Below are 14,157 nucleotides of genomic sequence, written 5' to 3' on the forward strand. Positions count from 1 at the left end.
CTGGAAGGCCACCTGTGTATCTAAATTCTAAACTAGCATTAATTTTTCTACACTCTGGATCAAACTTTAAATTTTTTTTTAAGACTTTATTTATTTATTTGACAGATAGAGATCACAAGTAGGCAGAGAGGCAGGCAGAGAGAGAGAGAGGAGGAAGCAGGCTCCCTGCCGAGCAGAGAGCCCGATGCGGGGCTCGATCCCAGAACCCTGAGATCATGACCTGAGCTGAAGGTAGAGGCTTAACCCACTGAGCCACCCAGGTGCCCCTGGATCAAACTTTAAAGCACAGAAAGATTGGTGGGAAAACATTCCCACTAATAGTAGTAAAAAACAGACGTTATGTTGAGTGTTAAATTCCATGCAAAGATTTATCATTTTTACTGATCAGTCATACAGAGCCAACAGAGTATGTGAATAATCAACCACTTTGGCTTTGTGTGTCATTTTTCTAAACATTAAAAATGATTTTTTTCATTTTTTAGTACTATTTGATGTTCCTATTCCTATGTGACCATTTTACTTTCTAAATTTACATATACGTACAAAAACACATGAACCATTTTTTAATTATTTATTGAATCTCTCTCAGGATAGGATATTTTTTGCTATGCTGCACAAAGACAAAATCTCCTAAGAGTAGCACCACAGACTTTTAACTCTCACTCACAGAAAATATGCTGCAAATCAGTGGGAAGCTCTGAGGCAGCTTTCCCCCCACTTAGTGGATCAGTAGTCCCAGCTGCTTCTATGTATTGTACATCCATTTGTAACTACCAGTGAGGAGGAGGAAAGCAGTGGTCAAGCAAGGACTCTTTTTTTTTTTTTAATTTTATTTATTTATTTGATCTCTGTCTCCTTGGTCAGAGAAAATCTCCAATGGTTTCACCTTACTTCAAGGGGTAAATGTATAGGAGAATAGGAAACAAGTAAGCCATCAAGATCTGTCACCTATATTTTGCTTTAAAATTCTATGGACAGATAATTTAAATAATTCTGCTGACTTTTAATCATCTTGCATTGATGTATGATATTAGTTATCAGGTACCCAGAACATCATAAAAATTTTTTATTTTCCTCTCCAGTTTGTATTTCTCCAGACAGGATTTTTCTACTTCTGTTTGTTTCTGTTTCTCTTAAATTTTTTGAAAAAGATTTTTTTTGTTTGTTTGTTTGTTTTTTAAAGATTTTATTTATTTATTTATTTGAGAGAGAGCAAGCAAGCATGAGTTGGGGGAGGGGTAGAGGGAGAGAGAGAATCCCAAGCAGATGCCACATGCTGAGCATGGAGCCTGATTCGGGTGGGGTAGAGTTCATCTCAGGACCCCAGGATCATGACCTGAACCAAAATCAAGAGTTGGATGCCCAACCGATTGAGCCACCTGGGCACTCCCACTTTTTTTCTTTTTGAAATAAAAAGGTTTCTTTACAGAGATTTTCACAATTATATCATTGTATATCAAAAGTTTATTAATTTCAGTTCATTTCAAGTGGTGGTAAAAAATACAGAGAAATTATTCCTTTAAATTTTAGCCATAAGTATATGGGAGATTCAGGTTTTGAGAAACTCTCAGTATAGATTTTATTATATCTCCTACATGGGCACAGTTTTATTAACAGTCATTTATTATATTTTGCCACAAAACTTTTCTGTAGTTACCAGGAAACCAAGACCATGTTACTTTTATAGTATCTGATAGGAGTTTTATTAGTTTTTGACCTATGCAAGAAAGACATTTTTCACAATCCTTGAAATTAGTTGTTGGTCAGAATACATATCTCCTTCCCCACCATCAATACATTGTGACATATGCTGTATTTAACATGGAACAATTTTTCTCCTTTGAGATTAAAGCTAACTACCACACAATGGAAAACGCAAATGTTCATCGTACCCAACTTTCCAAGAAACTTTTATTCCCACAAAAAACAATGCAGATTTTCAGAAGAGGTTCACCTATAACCCAGGAAAACTTAAAATTGTGGAAATTCAGAATTAAATTACTTTGAATTAAAAGTGGTGTTTTTTCCTCTACTGCATCAACTCTTCTTCTTTCAGTCCATTATAATCTTTTTCCCCCTGTTAAATTCCAACTATATATTTTTTCCTATAACTTATTTCAAAGTGATATCCAGATAAACGATGATTTTTCACTTTTAACTTAAAAGTTATTTTCACCAAAGCGATTCAAGTAATGTATTTGCTCACTAAATTTTGAAAATTATGGGCATAGATTATTTAAAAATGTGTAAATTAGTATGCTTTGCTTTTCAAAAATGAAAATGAAATGAAAGCCATGGTAATATCTTTACCAAAATGTCACTTCATGCTGGAAAAATTTGTGATTTCTCTTTTGTACTATTTCAAATGACCAGTGTCTTTGATTTCAGAAGGAAACAGTATTAAAAGAAACAGGTTACTCTTCATGACACTAAATACCCATTTAGATTACTAGCTGTGCATAACTTTCAACTATTTTTAACTGTATGAGCTAATTTGTACCTTCCATTGCAGTCTTGAAGGATGTTACAGAATAAATAATTCTTTCCACAATAACTTAGAAATCTAACACTTATAGTTCCACTTCCATCAATTTCTCATTGTACTAAACTTTAGAAAATATTTCTCTACCAGATATTTAAAAGATAGGAATTTTTCTTCTTAAAATTAACATTCCATTCCGTTCTACCAGCAGTGTTTCTATGCGAACAGATGTCAGATGTCATTTGGAACTTACTCCACTCCATCTTGCATAAATTAAATTCCTTGCTTCTTCTTGTATATTAACTGGGAATTTATCAAGAAGAGATAGAGGTGAAATGTTTATGGCCAGATTAAATGTGTTTAATTACATCTGTTTTATCCCCTCAAATATCTTATCTTTTAATATATAGGCCAACCAGGCATTTCTGTGGGCCTTACACATTTTTCATACATGTGTGCACATCTGTGTGTCTATGTGTGTTGTGATGGATTGATTAGGAATCAACTGACCAAGTGATTTGAAAATGTTCTAAGAGATTAAAGTAAATCTGTCTATCAAAAGAAATGCTACCTCTGTATATTTTAAAGGTTTTTTTTCCGTAATACTTCTTAGAACTTTTGACATACTTATGTGACTTCATAGATATAAGGAACTTTTAAGCTTCCAACCTTAAGATTTCTTTTAAATCCTAATCTTTTCAGTGAGATTAAGTTTTCTGAGAATTGAGTCTGAGATAGTAGCATTTATATTGTAGTGGGGGAGATGCCTAGAAAATCAGAGGAAAAAAATGGGATATTAGAAAGTTTAATAATAACTCACAAAAGAAATGTTTCTATTTACAATTTTATGCCTACAGTTGTATATCATGTGTACCTCTCCAGAGTATTATTATATTAACCAGAATTTTCTTTTGCTTAAACTTCCATGAATCTATTTCATAAATATAACTATGGCCCAAAATGACTTATGTGTTGAAGACTTTCCTGTCTATCTCCCATACTATCCTGTTTTTAGTGAAAAAAAAAAAAAAAAGAAAGAAAAAAGAAAAAGAAAAGAAAAGAAAAAAGAATGCCCAGATAAGTGGACCTGCACAGTTCAAACCCAATGGTCCACTGTTTATCTCAAGCTGTATTATCATCTAGGTCATAAGTTTTCAGTGGTTTCCTTTCAATATGTCTGGTTTATTTTATTTGTTTTATTTTGTTTATTTTTTTATGTTTGGACTTCATTGCATTTCTTTAATTTGTATGATATTGTCTTTCAGAATAATGGGGACTTTTTCACCCATTATTTTTTTCAATTTTTTGTTTTTGGACTGTATTCTTTGTCTTCTTTTTCTGGGATGTTTATGGCACAAATGCTAATACTTTTGTTATTATCCCACAAGTCTCTGAGGCTCCATACTTTTTTTTTCATTGTTTTTTTTCTCTTTATTCAAAAGGATACTTTCTGCTGATCTGTCTTTTCTCTGTCATCCTCATTCTGAATTGAGTTTACCCAGTGAAAATTTTTATTTCAGTTATTTCATTTTTTCGGTTGTAAAATTTCCATTTGGTTCATCTCTTTTATTTCCTTGCAGAGACCATTTTTCCATTCATTTCAATAGAGTTCTCTATTACTGGAGCATTTTTTAATGTCTACTTTAAAGTCGTTGTCAGATAAATTCAACCTATCAACATTGTCTTCTGTTGATTGGATTTTCCCAGGTGAGTTGAGGTCTTTGTTTTGTTTTGTTTTGTTTTTGATTTTCCCTGTGTTGAATAATTGTAGACAGAGTGATGGCCATTTAAAATATCATTGGGATAGTGATCTTTGTTAAATCCTGTTGAGAATATTGTTTTGTTGTTGTTTTAGCAAGCAGTTGATCTGGTTAGGTCTACCCAACTGGCCTTCTGTAGGTTATTCAAAGGTTCTGTTGTACTACTAAGATGTGTCTTGAGTGTGTACCAGCAGTAGACAATCTGGGATATGAGTGGTGTTCTGTTTGTTAGTCAAATTCTTTTATTTGGTATGCTGAATAGGATCAGACCCATATCGTGCAGCTTAGAAGTAAGTCCAGGTGTTTATTAAAAATTTGATGATGTCATTTTACTGACCTCCCTCTCTGTCACCTCTCTTGTGTGTTCTCGTTCCCTGGAATCCCCTTTTTCATTCCTTTTGTCTAAAATCTGGGATGTAGTTACAGTATTCTATATTTTAGTGATTGAATATCTGGGATCAAGCAGCAAAAAGGGCAGAGAAGGGGAAAGAGGAGGGGCAGTAAGTAGATGGTCCACCCTGTTGGAATCACAGCTTTAGCAAATAGAAAGTTCTGCTTTCTCAGAGAACTCACTAGCACAGTTAGCGTTACCATCAGCTGCTACCACCCCATAGAATTGCTTAGGGGCTAGTGCACAGATTAAGGAAAAAAAAGGAAAAAAGGGAAAAAAGTGGGGATAAGGGTTTCAGTATTTTATCTGATCATTAGGTATCTTCTTTCCTACTCTGAGTCAGGTATCTTCTGTAGCTCTCACTGTCTTCACCCCAGTGGCCCAACACTTGAACATCTCCCGTGCGGACTTCCTCATGATTCTCCTAAGGGGTCTCTCCTCTAACAATACAAATAATTAAATCACTATATCATGAAAGATGCCATTCGGTTATCAACTCTTTTGCTATAGTAGCCAGTTCAGCTTGCTTATTATTGGTATAATAAATGCTTTTTAAAAATTTTTAAAATTTAACAATTTTTTTCTTTAATAAATTCTTTTAATGTGGCTCTCAGTGGTCTAACCCTTTATTTCCAATCCAGTCAAAGCAATCACACCATGAGTTTTTTGTTTGTTTCTTTGTTTCTTTGTTTTTTGCTGCCCTGGGTATTTATCACCCTAATTTCTGGTGTTCTTATAGATGGCTGGGAGATATGATTTATAGGGGAATATGATTTTTGTTTTTTTTTCCCTACATTGTTTTCCTCTCTTTTATCCTAGATAAAATATCTCCTATAGGATTTTACTGCTGTTTTAATGAACCGAGTATTACTGTGTTACATAGGGTAACCTGAAACACAACCAGAGGCTCCAATCATGTCAGGCTTGTACACATTGCTGATATTCAGCCATCCCCATGTGTTCTGTCATCTCACTGTGGGATGGTATGACACATGTCATTTCTCCTGCATTGAAATGTCTCTCAACAAGCTCAATTCTGTGCACCCCCCACCTCCCCTCCCTGACAGTCTGCTAGAATGTTTGATGATTTATTATCGTTATTACTGCATTTATCGTGCATCAATAAGCACATTGTAGGAAAGAGATATAGATTAATTCACTAAAAAATACATTGATACATTCTCAGTGAAATTGCCTATTATTCAAATGTTAATGCAGTATTTATGGCAATCACAACAAAGTAAAATATCTCTGGCTTAATAATAGTAGACCATTAAACTGCATAAATGTCTGAGATCTCTCTGGGGAGTGTTCAAATTGAGCTGCCAAAACCAGCTGGAGGGGAAAAAAAAAATCTGAGTGTCCTTCTTCTTCTTCTTCTTCTTCTTCTTTTTTTTTTTTTACAGAGTACATCATTAGGGAAATTGTAAGCAATCAAGAATCACAAATGTATGTTTTTTAATATTTTATATAGATTTTATAATACATGTAAACTTTTTCTTTTCTTTTTCCAAAATAAGCATGATCAATAAGATCTCTCAAACTAATATTGTTATAAAACATAAAAATAACATTGGTAACATGTTATTCTGGTATTATTTTAGAATTCTTTTTAATGTAGAAAATATTAGTGACTGGGTAGCTATAAAGAAAAATAGGTATAGACATGGTAGAAAAGAAAAATAATTTTTAGACAAAATTAGAGATTAACAAGAGGAAATGTATTCTAATCTCCATTTCTTCTAGGGGTTACATAGGTGCTATTGTGTCTGATAATTAGGTTAAAACACATAATGAGTTTATTGAATGGGAATGTATTTTCTCCCATAGTTCATCCTTTAAAGAATTTTTAAGTGTTCATCATTTACTATATAATATTCTCTGCACTGGAAATGCAATAGGAGATGATAATATAGTTATAGTTCTGCTAGAGGTCTTAATCTACTAGAGGAGACAAACAGTAATCAAAACAACAAATAGATCACAAATTAGGGATCAAAAGGTGCTGCTGAGAAAATAAAGCAAGAAAGGGGGATTGAGTATGGGTGTCCTATATGAAGGCATCTTGGATAAGTTGACACTAGGAAGACATCTGAAGGAAGTGAGAAAATAGGTATCTGAAGAAAGAGACAGACACAGAAAGCACAGGTTCTAAAGCAGGTAAGCATTTGGCATATTCAAGAACAAGCAAAGAAGATTGTATGGCTGGACATAAGTGATCAGGAGAGAGAAGGTGGTAGGAAAGCAGGTTAGAGAGGTTGGGGAAACTCTGTGGCCTAACAGAGTACTAAGGACTTTGGCCTTTACTATGAAGTGAGAAGCAATTTTGAGATGCTCTGATTTCTACTTTAAAAGACTATGTATCTCCAATTAAATGAATAAATGACCACAGGTAGGCCACAGCACAAACTAAGACATGTACATTCCAAGTTTCCTGAGGCTGGAGCAAAGGAGACTGGACACTATTCTTTAAATGTAGTAGAGGGTCACCTGGGTGGCTCAATCAGTTAAGTGTCTAATCTTGATTTCAGCTCAGGTTATGATCTCAGGGTCACGTGCTGAAGCATGGAGCTTGCTTAAGATTCTCTCTTCCTCGTCCTCTGCTCCTCCTCCCACTCTCTTAAAAAAAAAAAAAAGTAAGTGTAATAGACTTTGAGGTATTCTCTGATGATTATTAAATTAGAAACAAGGAACATGGGAAATGTCCCTTTTTACTTCCAACTCACCATCACAGAAGGTAAGGTTATGTGCATGGGAGGAGATAAAATATTCTGAGTTTCTGTAATTGCTTAGTTTTGACGTTAACTTGGTGGGGGTGAGGAGAAGGACAATAGTTTGACCTCCTTGTTTAAATTTTCTCATCCGTAAAGTGGGAGTAGTACTACTGTCTGATGCTAATATATGCTATTAATGCTCTGTGATTTATTGTTGTTATTGTTACAATTTATCTTGCTGATGAAATCAGATTTTTAAGCTCATATTCTAAGAGCTAGATGCCAAATTATGATATACAAGATAACATAATTAATTGCCCCTATGGAACCTTTTAGAAATAATATATTTTTCTTTACTCTTATGACCATATACTTCCACATTGCAAAGCTTATTTTCAAGTGTGCTCTCAATTATTTGATTAAAATCATTAAAGCCACCTTTATCACACACCAAGGAGATTTGATGTTGGAAATTTAAATTAGAATTTAGGAACATAGTAATTATTTAAATATGAGACAATATCAAAAACATTAATATGGTTAGATCACTTTTAATAATAACAATAAAATTAGGCACTGTGAGTCAAAACCTTGAGAACTAGTTTAAACAAACAGATGCTGCTGCTGCTATTAGATGCTGATGAAGGTCTAAGTCTCATCATTCACACAATACTCTAGGCACTACAGTATGGAGGCATGAAAAGCCAAAGCCTGAATAATAGCATGTATATCAATGTTTTTCTGTCATATAGAAAATATTTTTCATTGATCCTATGAAATGACCTATAATCTAATGATCCAGGACCATTAACAGGTTCTGGTCATAGATACTAGATTTCAAATCTTAAATTAACAATCAAAATAAACTGATTTAGTAAACTTTTCTACACTGTTTGTTAATATGTGGTCCAATAAATAGCCATTTGGAGTTTGGTAATTAAATCTAGTGAGAGTTTTCAGATGCTTAGGATAAAAATAAAATTGATGTTTAAGAATTGATGCTGGAGCACCTATGTGGCTCAGTTGGTTAAGTGTCTGCCTTCTGTTCAGGTTATGATCCTGGGGTCTTGGGATCAAGCCCCACCTTAGGCTCCCTGCAGAGGGAAGTCCGCTTCTCCCTCTCCCACTGCTGCTCCTACTACTAATGCTCTCTCTCTTGCTCACTCTCTCTCTCTCTCTCTCAAATAAATGAAATCTTAAAAAAAAAAAATTGATGCTATTTTAGCTGCTTTTGTCTTTTTAAAAATACTTTTTAAAAAATTGACATAACATGGATATATTTCAAAATAGGGAAAAGAAAGTCATTCGAATCCAAGTTACAACATTTTAGGGTTTTTTTTTTGTTTTTTTGCTTTTTTTTTCAATGGTTACCAGAAACACTAGTAAACGTATGGATTGAATATTCCATTTGAATTTAAAATGTTACAACTTCTAAATATTACAAGGAACATCGTTAGTAAGTACTCATCATTTAAGGACTTGTTCTGAGGCTTTAAGAAAGGCAGACAGCAGTCATTCCTAATGCATTTTTAGTAAAGAACATTTTCCTTTTTAAAATCTGGAGAGCCTATGGCACGGCTTATTTATTTGCCGCATCTGCAGCTTAGTCACAGGCTTCAGTTGTAAGAGTAACAAATCGGCTATGGAATACTTATTTTAAAGTATAAAATTACCCTGTGAACTATTTGCCTGTTTTCACATTATCACATTATATTTTCTCCAGTGAGACCTGGGATTGAGAGAATAATTCCTGAAATAGTGGAGATTTTTAGTTCTTTTCTTTTCACAATTTATTCTAGCCTTTTGATTTTGCTGTATGGTTATAACATTAAAAAATGTATTTGAAAATATGCTTGTCACAGGATACGAAATAATTTTTTTTTTTTTTTGAAGATGGCCTGGAAGCACATTATATACCTTGCCATTGTTCTTTGATATTTTGAAAGGTGTTGTTGTTGTTGTTGTTGTAGTTTTAGTTTTTGTTTGTTTTGAGAGGGGGTGGGTCAGGAAGGGACAGAGGGAGAGGGAGACAGAGGATCCTAAGCAGGCTCCAGGCTTTAGCTGGAGCTGACACAAGGCTCAGTCTCAGGACCCTGAGATGGTGACCTGAGCTGAAATCAATAGTCAGTGCTTAACCACCTGAGCCACGAGGCTCCCCAATATTTTAAATGTTTCAATTCAGAAATGTGTGTTTGTACACATGGTGGGAGGTGGGGAGCCATCTCCAATATGAATGCCAGGAGATCCTAGTAAGATATACTATGTTTTAGCTGCATTCAGAAAAGACAATATGAAGAAATGAGAGGATGTTGAGGGTAGGCAAAAGAGAGAAAAAGAAAAAAAATATATATATTGGTAGGGACTGTTTTCCCAGTGACTACAAAGCTTTTGTTAGGCAGACTGACTCACTGTGGATATAACTGTAATAATTGATAGAAAACTACATTGAAGCCTACATCCAAATAAAATGCTTTTGGTTGCTTTGATTTTGTTCTCTACCATATCATAAGACATCAATAATAGAGTAATGCCACAAAATAACAGTTTTTTCTTTATTCAACAAACACTTACTGATGACCCAGTTTTCTTGATGTATTGCATATCTCTCCCTAAACATTTTCATATTCATCATATAGACTTGGAAGATCATTTATACCATCTGCACCTTGGTTTTATTACCACCAAAGTGAGAATAAGCCCAATAATTATAACATAACACTAAGATGAAGAATCAATGGAATAATCTATTCATAGTGCTTACTACACACATAGGCACATAGTTAACACTCAGTGATAGCTGTCATAAGTATGGGTTAATACCATTTCATGAACTGCAGAAAATGAGGTTAAACAAAATAAAAATAAGTTTATATATCTCACACATGCTACTTATGCATTTGAAAGCCCTTCATTCTCACTGGATTGAGAGGAATAAAAGATATGGAAAGTAAAAATGAAAAGAGAAGTGTTTTGGTAGGGCATAGTTTCAGTTATGTCAAGGTAAGTATTACCCCAAGTATGTTTTTCAGAACTCAAAAAATAAATTCTGTTGTTAAATAAATTCTGCATTATTTTGCTCTCCCAAAAATTTGCAACAAAAAAAGAGTCCATTAATGGCCCTGAGATTATGAGATAAAAATGAACACCAGAAGCAACAACAACAACAAAATGTTTAACACAAGATTTGCAGATTTAACAAACCATAAATATCCATTCACCCTACTACCCTAAATCCCCTTTTTGGAGGGGAGGGAGGCGTTCAATCTACTGATTTCTAACTTTAGGAAAATGCTGAATGCTGGTGATATGTAATTTGGAAGACAAAAAAGGAAGAAGAGGAAAAACAATTTTCTCATCCTTAAAACGTAGTTCAGGAGAGCAGTAGAGAAAAACTATGAGAAAGTACATATATGCAAAGGGCTATAGAGATGTGGAGAGAAGAATAACAAGCTGAAGTACAGCCTCTTCTGAAACCAGCAGTTGTATGTGACTTGTGATTGTGAATGAAATATAAATTCATTTTTGTTAATACCCGGGTTAATAATTATCCATATTACTGTTACCTTCAACGCATGGGTAAATTAAAGTTGGCTACATATTTGAAAAATAGGTAAATTCAGATAGACATTGAACTTGGATTATATCTTCCACTGCATATTTTTTTTTAAATAAACAGGATCAGAATATTCTATTTGCTAAGTTTTATTTTCTTTTTTACATGTTAGGTTTTTTTGGGTTTTTTTTTGGTATGTTTTGATCTGCTGTAGTAGCAAGTTCATGTCTGCCTTTTAGCAGTGCCATGTATAATGTACTGACATAATTCTAATATGTGATAAACTTAGATTCTCAGCACTGTTCAACAGGAGATCAAGGGAATATTTTAATAGGTAGAACATTTAATAAAAGTGTGGCAGCAGTGTAATGTTAACATTTTTATGACATTATTTCTAAATATTTATATTATTTTTATGCTAAAGTAATGGAAATTTAATAAGCCAAATCATTTTGATTAGACTCCAGTATGTCTAAAGACCATACATATAGGAATAATGAAACACATATATCTGAGTGATGAATATTTCAATATGACCATAGCAAAAGATAGGTATTACAGAGGAAATAAGTTTTTATAATTAATGTGGAAATCAAGCTATGAGTATATTCATTATGGAACAGTATGAACTTTTTGAATAAAAGTAATATGAACAAATAAATTATTTAAGGAGATATTTCTAGTAGGTTTTTAAAGAATGATTTATGTGCTCATTTGCAGGTAGGGTAAATTTTAAGCTCTCTCTAGCAAACTCACTTGGTGAAATTCTATTAACAGAACTCTATTAGAGAAAAGAAGATGTACTAATCTGTATAAAGAGACAAAAATAAATCTTCCAACAGTGATCTCTCCTAATAAATATCACTGTTCACATGACAGTTTCACAATATGGTCATCTGTCTCAAGAAGACAGAAATATATATGTAATGGTAATGATCCCTCATTGACCCTCTTTTTTAGTTGCTTTGCTGTAACTCATGGCTAAAGTTAATTGAGAAATAGCCAACCTTCCTAGGGATGAGCTTCATCTGTCTTACATGACAACCTCTACCTATTGCTGTTCATCAGAGCAAGGCTTAAATAGGCTCCTCTCAGCACAGGTCAAGGTGTGGAGGCAGAAGAACTATAACAATGATAGGGAGTGAACTTACCTTTATTGGCTCAAAAACTATTTTTAAAATAAAATTATTCAGCTCATTTAAACTAAAAAAAATCCAAAAAATGAAAAAAACCCATTTACTATTTCTCTAACCTCCTACCCCCTGCCTCTTACCACCAATCTGTTCTCTGGGGCTTGTTTTTTGTTGTTGTTGTTTTTGATTTTACATACAAGTTCATTACATGTTGTCATCTTCTATCTGACTTATTTTGCTTACCATAATGCCCTCAAGGTCCATCCATGTTGTTGCAAATGCCAAGATTTCCTTCATTTTTATGGCCAAATGATATTTTGTTATATATATACATACATGCATGCACGCGCATGCACACACACACACACACACACACACACGTTACTTATCCATTCATTCATAAATCAGTGGACACTTAGGTTGCTTCTGTGCCTTGGCTGTCGTTAGTAATGTTGCAGTGATCATGGGGTACATATATATTTTTTTCAAATTAGTAGTTTCATTTTCCTCAGATAAATACTTAAAAATAGAATTGTTGGATCATATGGTGGTTCTATTTTCAATTATTTGAGGAGGCTCCATACTGTCTTCCATAGAGGTGGCACCAATTTACATTCCTAACAATGCAGAAGATTCCCTTTTCTCTATATCCTTGTTATTATCTTTTTATAGCACCAATAACACTTGTTCTTATCTTTTTGGTAATAGTCATTCTGACAAGTATGCTACTAAAATATAAATTATATTATTTGGCAATAAAAACTAGCAAAATAAGAAGAAATCCCACAACCATTGGTCTAGGGAGAAACTTCCATAATGGCACTGTGAGTTCTTTATTAAACAAACAACTCTCTCAAAATTGTCTTCAAGGCATATAGGAAAGGGAGAAACGTCTTTCAACTCTTAGTAAGAAGGGGCAGAGTCTTGGCATTTGAGCATGTTTGCTCCCTTACCTTCTCTTTCCTTTCAACCTAGTTAAGTGTGATAGAAAGTCATCAGAATAACAGCTCCTTCTTCCCATAATTCCCATTCCAAAGCTACAGTTTCATCCTGGCATGGGTAGGCCACAAATTTCTCTGGTCCCTGCAGCTATGTTGTAAGAATTTTATTCCAATAGATACTCTATTCTTTGCAGGGAGCTCTTCCTGACCCCCTCAACCTCCATTCGTAAAGGTGGAGGCTCTTCCCCAGGTGAAGCAGGCTGAGAATACTGGGTCTCCACCTCTGAAACCACAGTTTACTCATAGAGTTTGATCATTTCATTCCAAATGGAAGAAAACTAATGGCTACTAAAGCGCTCAATGCCTTGCTTGTAGAACAGGGATCATAATAATCCAAGAGAAATAGGTCTCTGTCTCCTTCCTCACCTTCAATGCAGAAGGACAGAGGTTCTAACTAGGTTGAAAAGTAATCCATAACAAGAGAACCATCAACAGTTTCCTTAGAAGGGTGTGACTTTTGGGAGGGGCGGGGCTGGAATTCATACATAAAGATGTGTGGAAAACATTGGAGATTTTGGTTGAGAGTAACTGAGAGGGGATAAAATACAAGACCAGGTAGAAGTTGAATAGAGAGAAAAGTAAAAGTGACAGCTAAGAGGAGCCCTTCCAAGGTTGGAGAAAACCTCAAGCCTGGTAACACTTAGTCTCTGAAAGGAACACAACTTTAGTTGGATCAGAATGTGGAACAGTTTATGTCCCCAGAATGTTGTTGAAACACCAGATAATCAGTTAGCACTTAGTAGAGGACAACTCATCAATGTGATTCCAGTAGTAGCAAATCATTCAAAAACTCAGTTGAGAGATTAAAAAAAAAGATTCAGAGTTCAGTTAAAATTTTTGTCATAGTTAGTGAAACTATGTCAGGAAGACTGTGAAAGTCCAAGTTTATAACCCCTGAGGAGAAACATCAAAGGCTTCACACTGTAAGGGAAATAGACTTCATTAAAATAGCTCATCCAAGTCATTAAAGAAGCAGGCAGAGAAATAATAAAGACAAAAATGCCTGAGTTGGGAGGAGTGTGAATCATTTAGAGTTGCTACAATATTATCTAAAATGTCCAGTTAACAACAAAAATTTTAGACATGAATAAAAGCAGGAAAACATTACCTAAACATAGAGGGA

At 34.3% G+C, this 14,157-nt stretch overlaps 1 protein-coding gene across 1 annotated transcript in view; it reads left to right on the plus strand.

Moving 5' to 3' along the window:
• LOC111152227 (eyes shut homolog (Drosophila)) overlaps positions 1 to 14,157 on the plus strand; it is a 1,631,332-nt gene that overhangs the window by 180,363 nt on the left and 1,436,812 nt on the right. The window contains 1 exon segment of the mRNA XM_022510634.1: positions 5,147 to 5,149. Coding sequence (XP_022366342.1) covers positions 5,147 to 5,149 — 3 coding nt within the window.

The sequence above is a fragment of the Enhydra lutris genome, unplaced genomic scaffold (assembly GCF_002288905.1).
Source record: "Enhydra lutris kenyoni isolate GAN:26980312 unplaced genomic scaffold, ASM228890v2 scaffoldscaffold28, whole genome shotgun sequence".
NCBI lineage: Eukaryota > Metazoa > Chordata > Mammalia > Carnivora > Mustelidae > Enhydra > Enhydra lutris.